The sequence below is a fragment of the Dysidea avara genome, chromosome 4, assembly GCF_963678975.1.
Source record: "Dysidea avara chromosome 4, odDysAvar1.4, whole genome shotgun sequence".
In the NCBI taxonomy this organism is placed as follows: domain Eukaryota; kingdom Metazoa; phylum Porifera; class Demospongiae; order Dictyoceratida; family Dysideidae; genus Dysidea; species Dysidea avara.
The window spans coordinates 42,828,588-42,853,220 of NC_089275.1; the positions used below are offsets into that span (position 1 = coordinate 42,828,588).

A 24,633-nucleotide genomic window follows, 5' to 3' on the forward strand; every position below is an offset into this window, starting at 1 on the left:
TACGACACCACGTACAATGGAGTTGGTCTGATGCTTGTGAATCTTCATTTCAGAAACTCAAATCTCAACTTTCAGCCCAACCAGTCCTAGCTCACTATGACTCATCGTTACCCCTGAAGTTAGCCTGTGATGCATCACCCTACAGGGTTGGTGCAGTTATATCTCATTTAATGCCCTCAGGTGAAGAAAAACCCATAGCTTTTGGCTCAAGAACATTGTCGAAAGCCGAACAAAACTACGCTCAAATCGAAAAAGAGGCCTTGGCAATAATTTTCGGTATCAAGAAGTTTCATCAATACATTTATGGTCGTAAATTTCTGTTACTAACTGATCACAAGCCTCTCACCACAATCCTGAGTCCAAAAGCTGGTCTACCTGCACTTGTGGCAGCACATCTACAGAGATGGGCTATCATTCTATCAGTCTTCAACTATGACATTGTGTTTCGTCCAACCAAGAGCCATGCAAATGCTGACTGTTTGTCAAGACTTCCCCTAGGTGATTCTGTATTACCAACCAATGATGACTCTGCAAGTCTCTTTAATGTTCAGCAGATTGGAACCTTACCAGTGACACCACAACAGTTACGTTCTGAAACAGCAAAAGATCCTCTGCTATCTAAAGTATTACTGTACACCAAGAATGGTTGGCCACACACATTTAGTGAGGATTTACGTCCCTTCTACAGACGCAGGTTAGAAATTACTATAGAATGTGCTTGCTTAATGTGGGGTATGAAGGTAATTGTTCCTAATAAGCTGCAGGGAAGAGTATTGGAGGAACTCCATACAGGACACATGGGGATTGTCAAAATGAAATCTCTGGCAAGGACACATGTCTGGTGGCCAAGTATAGACAAACAGATTGAGGAGATGGTACAGAAGTGTGAACCTTGCCAAAGTTTGAGAAACAAGCAACCACCAGCTACATTACATCCGTGGACTTGGCCCACACGACCATGGCAACGCTTACATGTGGACTTTGCCGGGCCATTTATGGATAGATCCTACTTGATTATTGTTGATGCCCATTCCAAGTGGCCCGAGGTAATTCCCATGGTAACGACCACAGCCGAGAGGACAATTGTGGAGCTGAGGAAGATATTTTCCACCCATGGGTTACCTGAACAATTAGTTACAGACAACGGGGCACAGTTCACTTCTGCATTATTTGAACAGTTCCTATGAGAGAATGGAGTTAAACACATCAGGTCAGCCCCTTACCATCCTTCCACCAATGGTGAGGCCGAAAGGTTTGTGCAAACATTCAAAAATGCAATGAAAGCTGCTAAGAATGAGTCTGGTTCCTTTGACACAAAATTGGCCAGATTTCTGATTGTGTATCGTAGTACTCCAAATACTACAACAGGAGAATCATCTGCCAAATTATTTTTTCGTCGTCAGCTTCGTACCAGACTTAGTTTGTTGACACCGAACGTCTCAACGACTGTTGACAGGAAACAAACTGACCAGAAAAGCCATCATGACAAGAAAAGTAAGGATAGACAGTTTGAATTGAACCAGCCTGTACTTGTCCAGAACCATAATGGAGACCCCAAGTGGGTTCCTGGAACTATACTGTCCAGGCTAGGCTCAAGGAATTATGAAGTACTAGTTGATGGCAAGGTCTGGAAAAGACATATTGATCAGTTGTTAAAGAACTGTGAATTGATGAAAGTTGACGAAAAGCAACCTAATAATGACGATTTGATGGACTTTGAACTGCAGTTCCCAATTGACGAACCTGACACATCAACTAATGAACCTGACATATCTGCCAGCCAGAGTCGGTACCCTACCAGAACTCGTCAACCTCCTGATAGACTAACTTACAATTAAGGAGGGAGGAACTGTGGTATATTTAGTAACTATTATGATGTAATTGTAATGCGCATTAATTAGATGTAGAATATTCTAGAACTAGGCAAGCACGTGTTGTATTCTTTTTGCTTTAATGTAAAGCACGTGTTGTATTCTTTTTGCTTTAATGTAACTTGCTGTGCTGTTGCGTGATTGACACTGATCATTATTATTGTGATTATTATCGAAACTCGCTAAACACTACAGAGGGAGCCTTACAGAAGTTCTTTTTCAGTGGCAGGACAGAATGCCTTTATCTAAACACAGATTTGTAGAAGCAGTCAGGAATGCATCAACTGCAGCTAACTTCCCAGCTATGGAGTACACAGGCTACACGTAGCTTCAGAATTGGAACAGCCACCACAGCTGCAGCAGTAGGCTTACAGGATTCTGCCATTCAGATGCTGGGCCACTGGAGAAGTGACTGTTACCAGCTATACATTAAATCAAACACCCATCACCTGGCAATCATCTCTGTCAAAAAGGATGATTTAACTGTTGTGAAAAGTAGAACTAGATTCAGGGCTGCCCACAGGAAGGGGAAGGGGGGGGGGGGGGGGACAACTGGGGAATTTTGCCCCGGGCCCCAGCCTGAAAGAGGCCCCATCAAGGGCCCTTTGAATACCTGTTTAAAAGATCAATATACTCTAATAGAGCAGTCAGGATCTAGATACTCTAATAGAGCAGTCATTAGATACTCTAATAGAGCAGTCATAGTATTCTTCAGAGGGACAGTTAAAGGAAAGCACTTAATTTCCAAAAGCCAGAAAAGTTAATCCAGGTTTAACGTAGGTTAAAAAGGTTTAACTTGGGGTGCAAATCTCTCTGGAAGTGTCACGAGATTGACTGCTGCTACCACGTGACCACTCCAAGGTCAAACAACTGGTTCAATGAGTTTAGGCACCAGCATAGTATTGGCATGAAGCCAGAAGTAAGGAGCGCAGTTGTGCCAGTCCTTGTAACACCCATACCCACTCCATCAACTATATCAGTTAGTAGATGTGAAATGGGTTGGCTCTGTAACTTCCCTTCAACTTCTTTGAGGGGCTGTGTAAGCTTAAGCATGTGTTCATGTCTAATGCAGTCTGGTACATGGGGTACTTACTAGGAGTTTCAAAGAGAACCTTGTGCTCAGGCTGCATCGGCATAAGCTACAGCACAATTGCCAATACACCCAACTACTTAAAGTATTTATAGTTCCAGGCTCCCCAGCTACAGGGAAGCACTTATCCAAAAGCCAGAAAAGTTGGTTTGATTTCTTCACCGCTCAGTGTTACTTCATCCCAAAACATGCTTTTTCACCAACTGTAGTCTGTACTGTACTGTACAATACACACATCATGAACTGCTATTTATCCTCTTCTACTGTATATGTCCCAGTAATTTTCACTGACAATACAAGGTGTCAATTCATGATAGCATAATATGGCTTCCTTATGCTGTGTTGACTATTGGTGTTTTTCTCGTACACTACACCTGAATTAAAAGTAATTTTACTACAGCCTTCCCTTTTTAGCACTAGAAACTTGGGTGGTGAAGTCACCCAAGTCAACACGAGTACAATCACTTAATTCCTTTTATAAGCATACCTAAAGCAATTCGATTATGGGAGGTACTGTTTAACATTGTAGCTACATTTGTCAGGATGAATGTAGAAGTCCATTAATATCATGAAAAATTCTTTTTTTAGCACTGTTTCTAGAGTGTTTTCTAAAGTGTAGATGGACTTTATCAAAGGACTAGATGGGTAAGCTTCTATGTAGGATGATTATTGTGTGGTCCATGTGTGAAACTGAGCCTGGTCTTTGTACTGCTGTTGTACCGCCATAAATACAACAGCTTTACCAACTTTGGTGCTTTTATCAAAAAGTGAACAATTTCTTTTTCACATAGTTACTCTACTAAATAGAATAATAATAGAATTGCTAAAGCAGGTCACTGCAAATGCAAGCTTTTAGGATGACTCTGCTTAAGATTTTATGCATAGACATACTTACTGTTTGAAAACAATTTACATTTGGGAAATTAGGAATGCATTCATGAAAATCACCACTGGCACACGTTTTCACCACATGCAAGACCACTCAGAATACAGGTATTTATTAGTGCATTACTAGACAAATATACACTAGCAGTAACATACGTTTAAGACAATTTCAGATTCAAATTGCATAAAGCTTCCTATATATTGCAACCAATTCTTAATTCACTTTTAAAACTCTTTCTAATTTTCAAATACTCTCAGCTTGGTAGTGTCAATCAAGCATCTCATAACATGCTATATACTGTACTAAATAAATTTGAATGGTATAGAATTTGGTCACAAGTAAGGTACAATACTACAACACACAAAATACCATAAATCATACAGTAAGTGGATGTTAAATGTCTGGTACCCACAGAGTATTAGCAACATCTTATCAGCTTAGAGAATACATGATACTCAATAATGCACAATTAGCCTAAAGTTAAATGGATGTGCATTAGGGGTATTACCAAAAATATCAAAATTTTAAATAACAATGTTTCATTCTTAAACAGTGTTGGGACAATTACTTTTTAAAGAAATTCGTTACATATTACTTGCAACTGAACTATTTAGGTACAGTTACATATTACCAATAAAATAAAGTAACTATAATAATATTACATATTGTATTACTTTGTGTCCACAGCCTTAAGCTGTCACGTGTGAAACTACCACTTTATCATGTGACATGATTGTGTTGTTGGACAATGTGTAAATCTTGGCTATAATTATAAAAAGCTGGTGAATAAGCTTCATTCATTAATTCGAGGTGGCTTCGTTACTACGTTGCAGCTAGGCATTACTCAGTGGATTACTAACGAGATCAGTAACTTGTAGTAATAAAATACTTAATATTAGACTCGTTACAGTAACTTCATTACTTAGATAACTCATTACATTTGTAAGTAAAGTAACTTCAGTTATAATACCTGTTTTTATAGCATATTTCGTTACATTACTTGGTTACCACAAAACTAATTATTATTATGTAAAACTTTACCTCCGACACTGTTCTTAAAACACACATACAGTTATATAAGACTATACACTTCAGTAAATTACGGAATGAAATCTAGTGTTGCACCAATAATTGGTTTAATAATCGGTATCGGACACATATTGGCTACTGGCCAATTAATTGGTTTTGATTAAATCACAGCCTATGTTAATCTCCACTGTACTGTGTAGTATAATGATGTGGGGGAGGCTAGACATAAGTTATTTGGCATCTTAATTGAGTTATGTGTTGATGGTTTAGCAGTGACTACAAGCCATGCCCACAGTAAACTGTCAGGTATTAGGCCATGCCCAACAGTAAACTGAGGTTTTAGGTTTCTATGTATATAGTACCAGACACTTGTCTCAACCGTATGGCAGTAGTAAAATGTACTTAAAACCTGTTTACCATGAGTAAAATCTAGTTTTACATTTTAGCCTAGAATGAGCTGTATATCAAGCTTATGACACTAACATGGGTCATTTAGTAATGAGTGTTAGTGTTATTAGTGTATTTCGGATCGGTTATCATTATCAGCTAATTTTGTTGCATAATATTGGTTATTGGAATGATCAGATAATTTGGATATCAGTACAACACTAATGAAACCACAATTACTCAACCAGCTTTAAAATTCCTAAATGTGTTATGTACAATATTATTAGCAAGAGTTTAAAATGGTATAGAGCTAACACATTATGATGTCTTGTTATTAGTAGTATGATTTACTTACATCAAACCTAGGCTCTCGATAATCCCAGATGTTTAGAGTCACTAGTTGGCCATTTATGTCCACTTTTATACTGCTTACCCCATAGTAATCAGACTCTAGAAATTCATATGGATCACTGTAGAACTTATTGTGAACAAGGCGCAACAGGATGCTGGTTTTTCCAACACCATAATCACCAACTATTATAATCTTGAATTCATAATGGTACTCAGATCTACGGCTTGCCATTTCAAAACATGATGTGCCAACACTAAGTAAGACTCCACAATCTGTATTAAATAGACATTAATGATAATCAACTGCAAGGAAACATTTGAAATTACAGAGCTTTTGATAACATCGGGTAAGTAGAATTCTAGGGAGCGGATAGCAAGAATGGGAACGACCAATGGAAAACACCTAACAAAGGTCATCATCATTATGAATATACACTCATCAGGCTAGATTTTAGTTTCTTTGTAGCATTGCTGTTAGATCCTTTTGCTAAAATGATTTACAACTCTAATAGAGCATTCATTTGCATTAAATACTTTAATAGAGCAGTCAAGAATGTTTTGTTAACTATCCCACTTGCATTGAAAGCCTGTGAATTGATGGACTTAATACTGAAACGTAGTTACTCCTTTGAAACTATAAACATTTTTAAAATATTCAAATCAGTATTAAACAGTAAATGTTTAATGGTTGAATTAAGTGTTTATGGTTTCAAAGGTGTAGCTACCTTTCAGTATTAACGACAGCTAGTGTTGTGAACAGGTATGGAAAAACCAGTTATTAACTGGTATTGTCTAGGTCAAGCCAATTATTGGCTAAGAAGCCTTTAAACCTGCTTTGCCCACCCACTTGGTAAACTATATAATTAATTACCCTGCTGACAAGTGTTAACATCATAACATAACCTCAAAACATGTGTAAATAAGTGATTGCAATAACTGTTATTGTAAGGCAGGATGTTGATGGTCACTTTGGTACCACCCTAAAGCTTTCAACAGGCACATTTAGTCTGCTAATCTACAATCAGACAATAATCTAATAACCAGTCAATGTCCTATTATTCACCTTCCAATAACCAGTTTTAGTAAACTCTGCAGGTTCACAGTGCTAATGACAGCTACATATATAGCCAATCACTTCAATGTTGTAGATAGTTAAAGAAACATTCTGACTGCTCAGTTGAATGCTCTATTAGAGTGTTTCGATTGTTTCAGTGGAAGGATCCAACAAAGAACCATGTACTTTATTAGGCATTGTTCCATTCCCTAATATTCTACTTACCCGATAACATCCAGACACCAAAAAATTACATAGATGTTTATTCATAATGCAATTTGTCCAGACACAGTGTCCCATTAAAGCAAAAGGAAGGACCCTAAGGACTGAGGTGGCATGTCTGTTAATTCTGTCAATAAAACAATGGTCACTTGGTTGCTAGGGAATAGTGTACATTCTTACAACCCAAGGGAGTGAGAAAAAATGTACCATTGTCAATCCTCTGGTGTATTGTAACAACATTACAGACATGTGACACATAGTGAGTTTAGGTAAACTGCTAGTAACCATGTAGTGAGAGTTCAGCTAAATTATAAGTCACACTGTAGAGAGTTCATATAAATTACAAGTCACCATATACAAAGTTAACTACAATACAAGTCACCCTGTATAGAGTTCAGCTATATTACAAGTCACTCTGTACAGAGTTCAGTTAAGCCTGCAGAGTGTTCGGTTACAATCTAGTTGCCATGTTGAGAGTTTGGCTCCATCACCCTGTAGAAAACTTAGTTATGTTACAAGTTCCACTTGGGAAAACACAGTTATGCAGAACAGCTATGTAACCAATGTTACAAAAACAATTCCACTCAGGCAGCACAATTGATCATGTGTATTACATTGTAAATCACTAGAAATAGCCAAGCTGATGCTACCAGTTTGTTCTACAACTAGAAATGAATTGCATGAACACTTACTGAATGATAGTCCGATTGCCAAAAGTCTAAGCAACAGATAATCACAGCACGATGGATCACATGCGTGACATTGTCAAACCCTAAACCTAGCCATACTAATCCTACCAGTTTGTTCTCCGACTACAAATAGATTATATGATAACTTACTGATGGTCTGATCACTGAAAATTGAAGCTATTTGGGTGCTCCAGAAAATCACTCCAAGCAAGACGACCAGGAAGTACAATAAAATCACTTGAAGCACTTCCTATGCTTGTGAGTACAAAACATACAGCACTCAAGGCTGTCAAGGCAAATCAGCTTAACCTCATGCTGTCTTAGTATCTCAACATACATGCACTCTCGTGCTGTGTTTTCTGTACACACATGGCAGTGTTTTAACTAAAACATAGTTAAGTTGCAAGCCACACTATAGAAAAAGTTTGCTTCATTACAAGTCACTCTGCAGAGAGTTTAGCTAAGTTACAAGTCACCCTGTAAAGTTCAGCTACTATCTAGTCCCCATGTAGAGAGTTCACCAACAACAAGTCACTCATAGAGAGTTTAGCTACAAACAATTCACCCTGTTGAGAGAAGGTTCAACTACAGACAACAATGGCGGATCCAAGATGGGGAATTTGGGGCAAATGCCCCCCCCCCCCCCCTTCAAGAAATTGCATACAAGATCGAGATACTCTAATAGAGCAGTCAATTACTTTAATAAAGCAGTCACAATGTTCATGAGGCAGTGTAGCTTACCTATGAAGCTATAAAAAAAAAAACAGACGTGATATATTTGGTAAAGGATAACTAGCTATTATTGTTTGACCTTTTTTTTTTTTTTGTCTTCAACAAGGTGCCCCCCCTCTTTCCAAACTCTGGATCCGCCCCTGGACAATTCACCCTATAGAGTTCAGCTACAACAAGTCATCCTGTATGTAGTTAAAAACCACCCTGTAAAGAGTTCAGCTACAAACATGTCGCCTTGTAGAAACAAACAAGTACCCTGTAGAGAATTCAGTTACATTGGAAATCATTCTGTAGAGAGTTCAGCTACAAACAAGTCAACCTGTAGATGAGAGTTCATGCAATAATTTTATACAGTATTAACCTTTGTATATAATTATAAGCAAAAATAGGAAATATTATCATCCCACAAACAAAGCCAGCTCTTGATTTATCTTCCTCCTTACTGCAGTAAAGAACAAAAATAAGAAAGAAGCCCCAATGCATAGGCCATGCAGCTTTGGAGTATACAAAATACAAAAGAAGTGATATCTACACCAAAACAGCCTAGCTGTCAGGGGCTTATAGTGCAATACTCCCAAAATGAATATCTAACTTTGAAATCGTACTAGTATTTAAAATATAAAAGTGAAGTAGGGATCTATGCAACAAAAAGTAGTGAAACAAGAGATGAATGATGATATTACAGCATAGCTTGGTGGGAAAGTCCCTACTTTGGCATTGAGCAAAATTATAGCTAATGTGCCAAAGTAGGGACTTTCCCATTGAGCTATGCTGTAATATCATCATTCATCTCTTGTTTCACTACTTTTTATTGCATAGATCCCTACTTCATTTTTAAACCAGGCGCACGCCCACAGCTGGCCAAAGGCCGGCTGTGGGCGTGCGCCTGGTTCACTGAAATCGTTTTCGTAAAAGTGTGTGTGTGTACCTATCTATCTACCTATGTTTGTCCGTACGCACCCACGTGAGCAAAATCGTTTAATAACGGTAAAAACAGCTTTTACGTAAGAAGTAAAAGTGAAATGAAGTCTGTATTAAACTTCTGCACAGGTGAACTTTGCTCTGAGGTGGTTTCTTTTCGGCGGACTGAAATACGGGTGTGGTGACTTTCCTCAGACTACCTTCCCCTTGAGGTTTTCAGGCATTTAGCAACTGAAAAACAACGGTGCAGGCCTCGTACACTGCCAGGAATAGTCTATCGCTTCGAGTTGAAAGGGGGCGTATCCCTTACGTATGCAAACGAAAATGAAGAGCAGCTTTGAGGCTTTGTCGAGAGAATTTGTAGGAAAAAACACGTTAGTCACACTATAAAACAGTTTAGAAGATAGTTTTGTGCGTAATATGTTGGTAAAAGCGATTTATTTAACAAACGCTTCCTTAGCAGTGCATAGCAATGTAATTGAACGAATTACGAATATTTCATGAATTACGAAATATGAGAAATAGCTAATTATATTATTGCACAACCCAAACTACCCTATTGTAAAGTAGTAATACATAGTTGGTTAATTCATAGTAGTATATACTGTCTATAGTTATTCCAGATGAGTTAGCTAGCTGCATGGCGCCTGGTTTTTAGAATTAGCACAACATCAACTAGTTAAATTTACAATTTTTAGTTTGTTTAGTTGTTGCAGCACAGCTAGCTAGTTACAGTTTATTAAAGTATGTACTGTGCCAAAATTGGAAGCACATAGGCCTGTAGTAACGTGCATAACTTAAATTTGGTGCCAAATCCTTGGAGAAGGTAATACTGAATTATCAATATTACCATTATTGCCATTAACCTACCACCATAGTCATTTCTTGGCCATCACCTTGGCTCTGGATTTTTTGGGGTTGCATCTTTTTCGTAGCTTGGTATAGACTTCTTTACATGGAAGCACATTACAATATGTATTCAATTGCAACATTGGGCTGTTTCTTAGACCAGTACATAGAGTGACTCAACAATACAAATAACACAAGTTGTCTATTATCAAATGTTACCCTATGATCAGCACACTAAATTACCTGTTATCAAGGATAAGGGACAGCTCCCAATAAAGCCTGTACAAAATCACTGAGTCAAGGTTAGTGAATTTAACCTTTGATCAAATAAATGTGATAGGGAATTGCTGATTGGTGCTTACATAAGGTCAAACCTTTATTCTGTCAGCAACCTAAAAAGTGTTACTTGACTCAGTGATATCCAGTTAAACACTTACTCCCTTCTAATTACATTGTGAATTGAAGACAAAACCCCAAAAGTGTAAAGCACATTGGCTTCCTTCAACAATTGACTACATATATACAGAGCGACAATCCTTGTAAAGGTATAAAACTATAACTATGGGATGGAGTATACATGTTTGTGGCCAGTCAGCATTTAAAAAGCCACATCATTCTCTACACATTTTCTCTCCAATATTGCAAGGAGTACTAAATCCTTTGTATAATGGACTTATCATGCAATACTGTATGTCAAGCTCACTCCATATGGTAGCAGTGTATATTGGGGATCGTGGAGTTTTGGGCTTTCTTACCATTCAAAATCATCCAAGAAACACCTTCGGTTAACAGCTTGAGAGTATTGGTTAAGCATAACCAAGCCCAAAAAATGCCTTCAGAGTAACCCCAAATCTTTCCTCCAAGTTTCTATGAAATTTTGAACAAATTCCTATTTAAATGAGTTACTAACTGACAAACAAACTATTTGATGCCTTCAGCCAAGCATGACTCCACAATGCATAAGATTACAGGCTTACTGTAATTTTTTCACTGCTCAACATCACTTTGCTCCGAGACTTGCATGACATTTTGGTAACCACAGTACGTACAATACGCCTTACTTTTGTCCTCCTTTACATCCCAATTCTTTTTGCTGACCGTGCAAGGTGCAAATCTGTGGTACGACACAGCTTCTCCGTGGCTGTGGTGGAAGCTAACACACTTATTGCCCATATTTTCCATAGTGATTGCAAGGAGATTTCTCATACTGTTCTTCATTTGTATCACTGTGTAATGGAAATTTATAAGTTGGGTTTGGAACCAAAGAATAAAAACTAGGGAATAGCAAAAAAAAGTTTTGAAACAAGAGAGGTTGCCTATACTGGCAGATAAACTAAAGGACATATAATCTTAATACTTCAGTCTATGAATTAAGGTTTAAATTAGGGCTGAAACGGATAGCAACTTTTACTATCCGGATATCCTGAACAATACCTATCCGGATATCCTACGGATAGTGACATCATCACTTGCTATAGAAACATTTTATAGTTTATTGTAAGCATCCTTGTTTTACTAGTACTAGAAGCAAACAAACATTAACATGATAGCAAAAGGTTTGTGGTAATGTTACACTGTTACTTTGCACCGTCTGTAACAAGATTGGCAGCTGGAGAAAACATGAATACAAGATGTAGCAGTTGCTACAAGACCTTTTCCAGGTACAACTAGTCATAAAGAACTCTTTATAAGGTAATCACTATTCTGTTACAACTTCTTCAGCAACATTCACAGCCTCGCTTCGTAATTTAGCGATGGGCGTGGTCGCGAGCAAGCTGATTAACTTACCAGGCTGCTGTTAACTTCACATAATCTAGCTTAGCTAACTCTCCATGATGAAAATTGATTCAGCTAGTGATGAGAAGTTGGACAGATAAATGGCTTTAAATTATTACTATCCAATAGGCTTCAAAGTACTATCCGGATAGTAAATTATTATCCGGATATCCGGATCATACGGATATCTGTTTCAGCTCTAGTTTAAATGTCCATCAGTATATCTGCAGGTAATATATATATTATATAGTTATACAACACGAGTGCACGTTGTATAACTGTTATGTACCATTCACCTAATAGGTGGGGAGAGTCTCACAAGACAGCTGTAACACTTATAAAGGCCAGGTTTCTAACATCGATTGTGGGTAACCAAGCCGGACGTTGCGATGACGTCCCCCTGCAGTACTGCAGCCACCTGAGACATTGAAAGCTAGTACGCTATGGGTTATATCACTAACCTGCATTCGCTGTTCGACTCTCATTATGTAGTGCTCAACATGCCAGCGTGATCCCTCAATCGCCATATAGACTAAGCGCCAGACTAATCGCCATAGTGATTCCCTCGAGCGAAAAAAAGTAGCTAAATAGATGTTTTAAGTAAACAAAACCCAACTACTAAACGATACTAGTCTAATTCTTGCTATTCACACTGGCTAAACTCGAATCTGGTGGCATGACAAAACTGGTTACCACAATCGAACGTAAAGGTTAGTATTATTTAGAATATATTTGTTTTATTGAGTCATTGTCGAAGTGGACTACAGTTTAATCTGGGCTAAGATGGCACCAGACTAGTAAGGTGTATAAGTACGTTTTTATATATGTAGACTAGAGTTGTGGCCACCCGTGTTGGCTTTTTCGATCGCCATTGGCTGCTTGTAAACATTATACGTATTGGTGACGTTATGGCCCCCCACAATCGACCTTTACATGTCAGGCTATAAAAGAATTCGAGTGAGCTGTGAAGTGTCCTTCCACCTATTAGGTGAGGTGTCGTAGTGATCTACGCCACCGGCACTTGTGCTATGCTGCACAAAACCGCAGCCAGTGCAATATCTGTATATTGCACTGCGGTCGGTGCATTATAACTTATAATGCACTCGTTGTGGTCTACAAAACCGCAACCAGTGCGTTATAAGTTATAATGCACTCGCTGCGGTCTGCAGCAGTGCAATATACAAATTATGGCACTGGCGGTGCCTTTGAACTGCCCACGCAGAGTGGTACATATACATATAAGCAATCTCTCTTGTTTCGTCACTATTTTTATTCTTTGATCCCTAAGCACTTCACCTGCTAATGCTAATTAATTCAGTTAGTCAAAGTATTCCTGACCAGTACCCTACCTTATTCAAAGGTCTGGGAGCCTTTGCTGAAGCATATGACATCAAGTTAAAGTCAGATAATCAACCTTTTGCTTTACTTACTCCAAGAGATGTACCACTTCCTCTACGCAAGAAGGTAGAAGAGTAGGATGGAGTCACCACAAGTCATTTCCAAAATTGACAAGCCAACACCTTGGTGTGCCGGGATGGTCGTTGTTCCGAAGAAGTCCTCTGACTCAGTACGTATTTGTGTCAATTTCAGACCTTTAAATGACAGTGTTTTAAGGAAAGTTCATCCGTTCCCTAAGGTTGAAGAAACCTTGGCTCAACTCAGTGGTGCCACAGTTTTCAGTAAGATTGATGCTAATTGTGGTTTTTGGCAGATTCCGTTAACAGAGCATTCCCGTCTATTTACAACATTCATCACTCCATTTGGCAGGTACTGCTTCAACAAACTGCCCTTTGGCATTTGCAGTGTACCAAAACATTTTCAAAAGCAAATGAACAACATTCTATCTGGCCTGCCTGCCAGGAGTACTCTGCCACATGGACGATGTGTTGATTTTTGGTTCCACTCAGCAAGAGCACAACGACCAACTTCACAAAGTGTTACAGAAACTTCAATCAGCAGGAGCCACTCTTAACAGAGAAACGTGTGAATTTAGCAAGAAGCAGCTCTCTTTTCTTGACCGCATTATTAATGAGCATGGAGTATCACCAGATCCTTTTGAAGACAACAGCTATTATCAAAATGGAGAAGCCCAAAATCCCCACTAAACTCAGATGATTTTTGGGGATGGTTAATCAGCTCAGTATATTTTCACCATACATTGCCAGTGACGAAACCTCTTCGGGAACTTCTCAGTAAAAAAAGTCCTGGTGTTGCGGTAATTTCTAAGAGCAAGCCTTTGCCAAAGTAAAGAGTGAATCGACTAAATCTACTGTAGTGGCACTGTATGATCCTGCAGTTAAGACTAAGATCTGTGCTGATACGTCGTCCTATGGAATAGGTGCAGTACTCTTACAACAGTATTCACAACAGTGACGACCAGTAGCTTACGCATCCAGAGCTATGATGGAAACTGAGCAGCATTACTTTCAAATTAAAAGAGAAACCTTGGGAATTGTTTGGTCTTGTGAGAAATTTTCAGATTATATCATCAGAAAAACAATTCATTTATAAACTGACTGCAAGCCTCTTGTCCACTGCTCAGCAAAACAAATCTTGACCGCTTGCCACCACGTGTCTTATGATTTAGACTCCGCCTGATGCAGTTTGACTCAGACATGGGGCCAAGTACATGAGTACTTATACTTAAGTACATTTAAGTACAGATTTTAAAGTACTTGTACTTTACTTAAATACTTTCTTAATTTCCCCAATGTACTTGTACTTATACTCAAGTACTTCACTAAGTACTTGAGTTCTTAAAGTACTTTTAAGTACTTGTAAGTACTGCAAACATTGTACGTACAATGAGAATAACAAAATTGTATGAAGGTGCAGTTTACAACTTCTTGCGATTCTTCTACTGCCTTTCCCAACCTTACTATGTATCATGTTGCCACGATTAATGATGTCATATATAGCATTCTGGTAAACAAAAACAATGCTCCTGTTCAAGTCAGTGCATTTTAAGAGTTTAAGAGAGAGAATGGTTGACAAAAACCTGAAAGTATCAACCCCCTAGGCACACCTACATACTACAATACACTGAATACAGTGTATATTTTACTACAGCAAAATGTACTTGTACTTTACTTAAGTACTCTCTTGATTGCTGCTGGAGTACTTGTACTTGTACTTGGAAAATTCAAAAGTACTTGTACTTTGCTTAAGTGCTTTTAAATGTACTTGGCCCCATGTCTGGTTTGACTATACAATCAGTTATGTACCTGGTAAACTTCTTTACGTAGCTGATGCACTTACCCGTGCTCCTATTTCTAATTCAGATTTAGAACATTTCGACCAAGGTGCAGAACTGTTTGTACAGAGTGGCATTTCATACCTGCCAGCAAGCAAAGACAGACTAGATGTTTTTCGCACAGCTCAAAGTGAAGATTCAACTTGTGTTAAGCTCATGACCTTCTGCAGACAAGGATGGCCAAACAATAAAGAGATTGAAGGTGACTTTATTACAGTACAGTGCTGCTAAAATGCACCTATCAGTTGTTGACAATCTGTTATTGTATGCCAATCGCATTGTTGCTCCGCACAGCATGAGAGCAGAGATCTTGCAGAAAGTAAATCAAGGCTATCAGGGTATTCAAAGGTGCTTTAAGGCCATCAGGGCATTCAGAGGTGCCATCTACGAATTTCCTCAGCAGTGTGGTGGCCCAGAATTTCCAGAGACAAGAAGACTACGTAAAATCATGTCCTGTCTGTCAACAGACTACTGCACCCCCACAGGACCACTTTTACACAGACAAAGCTTCCCAACCATCCATGGGAGAGAGTAGCAGTGGACTTGTTCCAGCTAAAAGGGAAGCCTTACCTTGTTGTAGTTAACTATTTTTCAGGGTATGTTGAAGTGCAGTCATTGAGTTCAACAACCTCAGCTAGTCTGGTAACTGCTCTAAAACCTATATTCACTCACAATGGTACCCTGGCTACTTTTGTAAGCGACAATGGTCCACAATTTGATTGTCAAGAAATGAAAATGTTTGCAGATTGTTATGGCTTTGATCATGTGACAAGTAGCCCACACTACTCCAATCAAACGGCTTAGCAGAGAGGACAGTGAAAACCATTAAAAGTCTACTTGCCAACTCCTCAGATCTATACATGGCTCTCATGAGCTACAGAGCTACTCCTCTGCCGTTTCGTAATCTCAACCCAGCAGAATTGTCCATTGGTCATCAGATTCGTACAGATGTTCCTCAGCTGAAGACTGCACATATCCCTAGTTGGCCTTACCTTGACAATTTCAGAATGAAAATGAGAAGTACAAGGCAGAACAGACACACAACTATGACAAACGCCATAGAGTAAGGCAACTGCCATCTCTGCTGGATAAAACACCAGTATGGGTTGCTACCAACAACAGAAAAGTTTCTGGGAGAGTTGTGTGACAAGCTAATACTCCCAGATCCTATATTATTGACACACAATCCGGCGAAGTTTGCACGAACAGGAGTCAACTTCGTATTTGATCGCAACACTCTGAAACTGTATCATCACAGTCAACAGCTCAGACTCATAATCAGATCGCAACACGTTGTCAAACTGAAACTGCAATAAAACCTCCTAATAGACTATTGTACAAATTGGAATGGTATGACATTTGAGGAAATGTTAAAAACTGGATCTCCTCATTTTTGAATGGCAGAACACAGTGTGCTATTTTAGATGGCGCTTACTCTCCCAGATGTCCAGTCCTAGATCCTGTCAGGTGTTCCTCAGGGCACAGTGCTTTCTGTTCTCTATCTACATAAACGATCTACCAGAAACTACAATACACAACTCCACAAGGATGATTGTATACTGTACAAGGCTATAATCACAGCTGATGATACAAATAAACTACAAGAAGACTTGTGTGCCCTACAAGATATGCAGCAAAAGTGGTTGATGAAATTGAATGCATCTAAATGTTTTGCTAAGAGTGTCTCACACCCTAGATAATCTCGCCATACAGAATACATAGTCATCTCTTGTCTTCTGTTGAACATTACAAATATTTGGGTGTAACAATCCAGAGCAACCTAAAAGGCATAAACATATCCCTGAAAAGCCTACCAGACACTAGCTAGCTTTGTTAAAGAATAACCTAAAAGCATCTCTGCAGTTAAGAGAAAGAGCTTACCTTACATTGGTATGACCTAAACTTGAGCATGCCACAAGTCAGTCTGGAGTCCACACCTAATAAACGATAAGAATATGTTGGAGAAAGGATACCGAGATGTACTGCTAGATATGTAAAAGGAGAGTATACATATCAGGTCCGGCCGGTCCGGTATTGGCTGAACCACTTTTGAATTTGCAAAAAGAATGAGATACTCTAATAGAGCACTCGTCTCAATATACTCTAATAGAACAGTCACCACTATACTCTAATAAAGCATTCAGTATACAATATCAATGTCTAAGCCATTACATCTATGTTAATTGTCCTCAAATTACTTTCCAGTGAACCATCTGCATAGCATTGCATAATAGGCTAATTGATCATGCATGTGCTGCATTAGCAATTACAATCAAAATTGCTACTGTATCTCGAAAAGAACTAAACTCAGTTTGTATCATGAAAGTAAAATTAGTTACTACAGCTATAGTATGTTCACGTTGAGCTGAATCCTGAAAAACAGCTAAAAATTAAAAGTGGATTTTTTCTCAACAGAGTTAACATTTCAGCCAACCAGATGATTATTGGTAACAGCAAAGGTGTCAACAACAGACACGTACGGTTTGGCTCCATTACAAGTTCGGGAAAGGGCTGTAATGGACACTGTACTTATATGGCTTCCCCATAGGAAATGTATTGTGAAAATTTTGATTGGCTGTAAATATTATGTCAAATATTTGAACAAAGAGATTTTGAAACAGTTTTAGCGGATCAAGCAGTACTACAAATGAGCCAAATTTCAAGATCGTGTGTAATTGCATCCATGAGTTATTAAATGTTTTTGAGGGTTCAGCTCAACGTGAACATACTATATATGTGAAATTGAATTAACTGGTGTATGGTAACACAAAATTACCTGGATATATTCTTGGTGTTGACACAAACCAGAAAGAGACTGTGTATGTAAAACAGCTTCCAGGTTCCATTTCAGAACATATATTTTCCCATGGAGCATGCCCCCAGATTTCCCTAGCTTGGCATGCTGCATGTTGTAGCACATGCAGTTGAGGATCACATGAAAGTAGATAATATAATTGATGATTTAAATATCACAATGTAGTGTGCATGATTATGACCTCCATTGCAGTCCATGAATGACCTGACCACTCAAAGTCTCTGAGCTCCAGCCCTGCATATGATGCCAGTATTATGGAGATGTTAAATGAGTTACAATGGGAATCACTTGATCATGTAATCATGTAAGGAAAAATTTAGTTTGATCATGCTCTATAACATCCTAAAACAGAACGCTTATCTACCATCAGAATATATTCCAGAGTTTCACTCCCAGACATCACAATATCCCAGATCAAGCCACATGTTCAGATTAGCTGAATTGTTCTGTAATACAGATACTTACAAGTTAAATGTCATCACCAAGATCATGGAACTGCTTTGCACGCCACATCGTCGAATACACCACAGCGGAATCATTCAAATCAAGACACACGGTAGTGTGTCGTGCGGCCCAAGAAGCCGGCGCGCAACCCCGTGAGTATATTGACAGGAAGAAACAAAACGCAATTTTTGCACCTCCGTAGCTCTGTGCTGCCTTGATGAAACAAGACAAATTTTGCTGTGTACATTCCCTCCAACTTCAGCACTCCACATTCCAAATTTGAGCGAAATCGCTTCAGGCATTCCTGAGATATGCGACTTCAAAAATTGGCTTAGTTTCTTTGTTTTTTTTTCTTCTTATTATTATTTTTCTTCCTCTTTTCGCACACTTACAAAAACTGCTATAAAACGCGAACGCGTTATCCGATTGCCTTGAAATTTGGCACACAGAGGGGGGGTATAAAGGCGCATCTCTGTACCAACTTTGGCTGGAATACCATACACAGGCAAAGAGTTATGAGCGATTATGCACGAAAAATAACACCAATATGTTGTCACGCCTACAGGGTAAACCGCGTATGGGAAGAAGCTGAAAATCGGTGGGTGAATAGGTTAACTATTGAACCTCAAACCTTTTGTGGTTTGAAAGAAATCGAGCTAAAAACCAGGAAGATACAGCGAAAAAATCAACAGTGTGTAACAATTACGCAATCGAGATTAGCAAATTTTTATTATTATTATTATTATTATTATGCTTGCCACGCCTACCAGATAAACCACTTGGGGTAATGCTTTGAAAATCGCTGTACAGATGGAGTTATCATCTTAGAAAGGCTCTTCAATGGTGTAGAAAAATCAGACTTAAAGCCACGGAGTTATAACACGAAATCCAACTTGGTGTAGCAAGTGCGAGATCGAGATACTCTAATAGAGCAGTCATCCTAATAGAGCAGTCACCCTGAACAGAATTCAAGAGATCAGTTAGAAATAAGTAACCTGTATAGAGATCAGCTACAAACAAATCACCCTGTAGAGAGTTCAGCTACAAACAATTCACCCTGTTCAGACATCAGTTAGAAGAAGTTTTCTTGTAGAGAGTTCAGTTACAAACAAATCACCCTGTTGAAAGATCAACTAGAAGATGTCACCTTATAGATAGTTCAGTTACAAAGAAACCACCATGTAGAGAATTCAGCTACAAACTAGTGACCCTGTAGATACATCAGCTAGAAGAAGTTACCTTGTAGAGAGTTCAGCTACAAAGAAACCATTCTGTAAAGAGCTCAGCTGCAAACAAATCACCTATACAGAATTCAGCTACAAACAAATCACCCTGTAGAGAGATCAGCTAGAAGAAGTTACCTTGTAGATAGTTCAGCTACAAACAAATCATCCTGTAGAGAGATCAGCTAGAAGAAGTTACCTTGTAGATAGTTCAGCTACAAACAATTCACCCTGTACAGAGCTCAGTTAAAAGAGGTTTCCTTGTAGAGAGTTCAGCTACAGACAAATCACCCTGTAGAGAGATCAGTTAGAAGAAGTTACCTTGTAGATCGTTCAGCTACAAACAATTCACCCTGTAAAGAGATCAGCTAGAAGAAGTTACCTTGTAGAGAGTTCAGCTACAAAGAAACCATCATGTAGAGAATTCAGCCGCAAACAAATCATGTATAGAGAGTTCAGCTACAAACAAATCTCCCTGTAGAGAGATCAGCTAGAAGAAGTTTCCTTGTAGAGAGTTCTGCTACAAACAAATCACCCTGTAGAAAGATCAGCTAGAAGAAATCACCTTGTAGAGAGTTCAGCTTCAAAGAAGCAATCATGTGAGAGTTCAGGTACAAACAAATTGTCCTGTAGAGAGATCAGCTAGAAGAAATTACCTTGTAGAGAGTTCAGCTGCAAAAAAAATCAATCACTCTGTTGAGAGTTCAGCTAGAAGAAGTCACCTTGTAGAGAGTTAAGCTGCAAATAAATCACCCTGTAGAAAGATCAGCTAGAAGAAGTTACCTTGTAGAGAGTTCAGCTACAAATAAACCACCATGTAGAGAGTTCAGCTGCAAACAAATCACCTGTAGAGAGTTCAGCTAGAAACAAGTCACCCTGTAGAGAGATCAGCTAAAAACAAGTCACCCTGTAGAGAGTTCAGCTAGAAGAAGTCACATTGTAGAGAGTTCAGCTACAAAGAAACTACCACGTAGAGAGTTCAGCTGCAAACAAATCATCCTGTAGAGAGTTAAGCTAGAAGAAGTCACCTTTTAGAGAGTTCAGCTACACAGCAACCACCATGTAAAGAGTTCAGCTGCAAAAAACTCAATCACCTTGTAGAAAGATCGGCTAGAAGAAGTTACCTTGTAGAGAGTTCAGCTACAAAGAAACCACCATGTAGAGAGTTCAGCTGCAAACAAATCACCTATAGAGAGTTCAGCTAGAAACAAGTCACCCTGTAGAGAGTTCAGCTAGAAGAAGTCACATTGTAGAGAGTTCAGCTACAATGAAACTCCCATGTAGAGAGTTCAGCTGCAAACAAATCACCCTGTAGAGAACTCAGCTACAAACAAATATGCAGTGTAAAAAGATCAGCTAGAAGAAGTTACCTTGTAGAGAGTTCAGCTACAATGAAACCACCATGTAGAGAGTTCAGCTACAAACAAATCACCTGTAGAGAGTTCAGCTAGAAACAAGTCACCCTGTAGAGAGATCAGCTAGAAACAAGTCACCTTGTAGAGAGTTAAGCTAGAAGAAGTCACATTGTAGAGAGTTCAGCTACAAAGAAACCACGATTTAGAGAGCTCAGCTGCAAACAAATCACCCAGCAGAAAGTTCAGCTATGAACAGATCACCCTGTTGAGAGTTCAGTTAGAAACAAGGAATCCTGTAGAGAGATCACCTAGAAGTATCGCCTTGCAGAGAGTTCAGCTACAAACAAATCACCGGTAGAGAGTTCAGCTAGAAACAAGTCACCCTGTAGAGAGATCAGCTAGAAACAAGTCACCTTGTAGAGAGTTCAGCTAGAAGAAGTCACGTTATAGAGAGTTCAGCTACAAAGAAACCACCATTTAGAGAGTTCAGCTGCAAACAAATCACCCAATAGAAAGTTCAGCTATGAACAGATCACCCTGTTGAGAGTTCAGTTAGAAACAAGGAATCCTGTAGAGAGATCACCTAGAAGTATCGCCTTGTAGAGAGTTCAGCTACAAACAAATCACCTGTAGAGAGTTCAGCTACAAACAAATCACCCTGTAGAGAGATCAGCTAGAAGAAGTCACCTTGTAGAGAGTTCAGCTATAAAGAAACCACCATGTAGAGAATTCAGCTGCAAACAAACACCCTGTAGAGAACTCAGCTACAAACAAATCGCCCTGTAGAAAGATCAGCTAGAAGAAGTTACCTTGTAGGGATTTCAGCTACAAACAAATCACCCTGTAGAGAGTTCAGCTACAAAGAAACCATTCTGTAAAGAGCTCAGCTGCAAACAAATCACTTGTACAGAATTCAGCTACAAACAAATCACCCTGTAGAGAGATCAGCTAGAAGAAATTACCTTGTAGATAGTTCAGCTACAAACAAATCACCCTGTAGAAAGATCAGCTAGAAGAAGTTACCTTGGAGAAAGTTCAGCTACAAAGAAACCGTTTTGTAAAGAGTTCAGCTGCAAACAAATCACTTGTACAGAATTCAACTACGAACAAATCACCCTGTAGAGAGATCAGCTATAAGAAGTTACCTTGTAGATAGTTCAGCTACAAACAAATCTCCCTGTAGAGAGATCAGCTAGAAGAAATTACCTTGTAGAGAGTTCAGCTACAAAGAAACCACCATGTAGAGAGTTCAGCTGCAAAGAAATCACCATGTAGAAAATTCTGCCAGAAACAAATTGCCCTGTAGAAAGATCAGTTAGAAGAAGTTACCTTTTAGAGAGTTCAGCTACAAAGAAACCATTCTGTAAAGAGCTCAGCTGCAAACAAATCACCTATACAGAATTCAGCTACAAACACATCACCCTGTAGAGAGATCAGCTAGAAGAAGTTACCTTGTAGATCGTTCAGCTACAAACAATTCACCCTGTAGAGAGAGCAATTAGAAGAAGTCACCTTGTAGAGTGTTCAGTTACAAAGAAACCACCATGGAGATTTCTGTAATCAATATAATATTATGTGACCGGATTTGCGAAAAGGGGTCTTCCACACACATCCAATTCCGTAACCGTTAATGGAGACCATAACTCAGTGTTCAAGTAACATATTAACCTGACAATTTCACCACGTATTCAGCTATTATGGTGCTCACCACTGTCCAAAATTCAAGGCAATAGCTCTTTCCAATCTGAAGTTATCAATTGTCAAAGTTGGCAAATTTGATGTGTGTGGAAGACCCCTTTTCGCAAATCCGGTCACATATGTATTATACAGTATATATAATTTGTACATTTACTGATAAAATATTTACAGTACATCTACTTCATCTTTTCTTCTTCCTGTAGTAAAGAAAAAAACATAGGTTAAAAAAGTCCCAAAGCTGGCCATAGGCCGGCTTTGGGGTATACAAATACAAAAAGAAATGAAATCTAATCCAAAACAGCCAAGCTGTAAAAAAAGTGTGCGGCCCTCAGAAAGGCTATGGTGAAAAAAGATGTGAAATCCAAGGTGGCGGCCAAGAAATGGCTGTGATGGTAGGTTAATGGTAAAAATTTTAATAATGACAATTTAGGTAAATTTTGTGAAGCGGCACAAAAATTCACCTGAATTGACGTTATTAAAATTTTTACCATTAACCTACCATCAAAGCCATTTCTTGGCCGCCACCTTGGATTTCACATCTTTTTTCACCATAGCCTTTCTGAGGGCCGCACACTTTTTTTACAGCTTGGCTGTTTTGGATTAGATTATCATTACGAACTTATTACTATGGACTTAATAGTATGTCTGTATATTTTTGAAGTTTTCACAGCATTGATAATTTTTAAACTTTCTTGACTCATGGTACTCGAGGGGACGCTTACAATCGATAAGCGCCACCGCGAACCACGCGAGACTAACACATAGTATTTTATATACCACACAGATTTTAACCTCTAGAATGCGTACCTTCAATTTACAAGTTGTATTGATGGTCAACCATTGTCAAGGCGGGGGGTCCTTCACTTCCAGAAATGTCGTCGATGACCATAGAAATTTGGCAATTTTTATTAGAAATGTAGAAATTTTTATTGGGAATTACAGAAATATTAACTGAAATTTTAAATCCATACGATTAAATTTTTTATAATGTTTGGCATTGAATTTTGATTATTTCACTAGTGTAAGTTATATTGCATGCATTTATATGTGTATATACACGAGGCCAGATGCAAGGAAGAGGGGTCACTATCAATAGAAGACGTATAGCGCCATCTAGATTATACGCACTAACATTTGTCCGTAATCTGCTTCGTAAATTTGTTGTATACTTTCGAGCTGATTCGATTCCCACGGTGCAAAGGCCACAGTGCAAGTCATTTTGGTGTGTCCGTGGATTACTGGTGAGCGTTTTATTCAAATTCCTACCTCACCCCAACCATGATAGAGTCACGACGGCTTACCAGACCGCTAGTGAACCGTTCGGCTCAGCTTGAACCCATACTGAAACATAATACAGTAGCCTAAGGCACGGAATATACTACAACAACTTGATATCGTTACTAAATAGACCATTATGGTATATGGTCACATTACGCTATTTTGACCAATACGGTCTATGTTACTCACATGGTAGGTTACGAGGTTTTACTAGACCAGGCGAGTCTAGGTTTCTTCCTCTCGGGTTTAGTCGAGGCATGCGAGGTGAGCTTTGAGGGCACTCGGGGGACGTTACGGACGTTATTCTCTCTACTTTGAAGCAGAGCGTATTTCTATGGCCATGGTGTGGGTTGAAATTGCACAGAGGTTAGTTGTAGGGCTGATTATCACGTGTGGCCTTCATCCATAGATATACAGGTTACTCTTTAGTTTTTAATATTGTGGGGCTGCCTCTGCTTTCAGACGTTTGTTCCCATGGGTCTATGTCAAGGGCTGCTTTCCTGGTCATCAGACAGTTGATTGGAAGTAAGTTATTTCATGTGTCAGTGCACACACCATGGTTGTATTCTGGGTTCAAATATAGTAGTAGCCTGGGCATCTGCAACCTGAAGTGTTGTCCATTTTGTGTACGTACTGATGTCTGTAGTGTACATCCATCCATTTAGGCCACTACAATGAGATAACTTGTTTCTCATCAACCGCCCGCACCA

At 38.9% G+C, this 24,633-nt stretch overlaps 1 protein-coding gene across 1 annotated transcript in view; it reads right to left on the reverse strand.

The window, feature by feature from the left end:
• LOC136252244 (uncharacterized) overlaps positions 1-23,573 on the reverse strand; it is a 50,518-nt gene extending 26,945 nt beyond the window's left edge. The window contains exons 1-2 of the mRNA XM_066044646.1: positions 23,453-23,573; positions 5,619-5,887 (exon numbers count right to left, since the gene is read on the reverse strand). Coding sequence (XP_065900718.1) covers positions 5,619-5,846 — 228 coding nt within the window. The 5' untranslated portion in view covers positions 5,847-5,887; positions 23,453-23,573. The remainder of the gene's footprint in view (positions 1-5,618; positions 5,888-23,452) is intronic.
• Between the last annotated feature and the right edge of the window lie 1,060 nt (positions 23,574-24,633).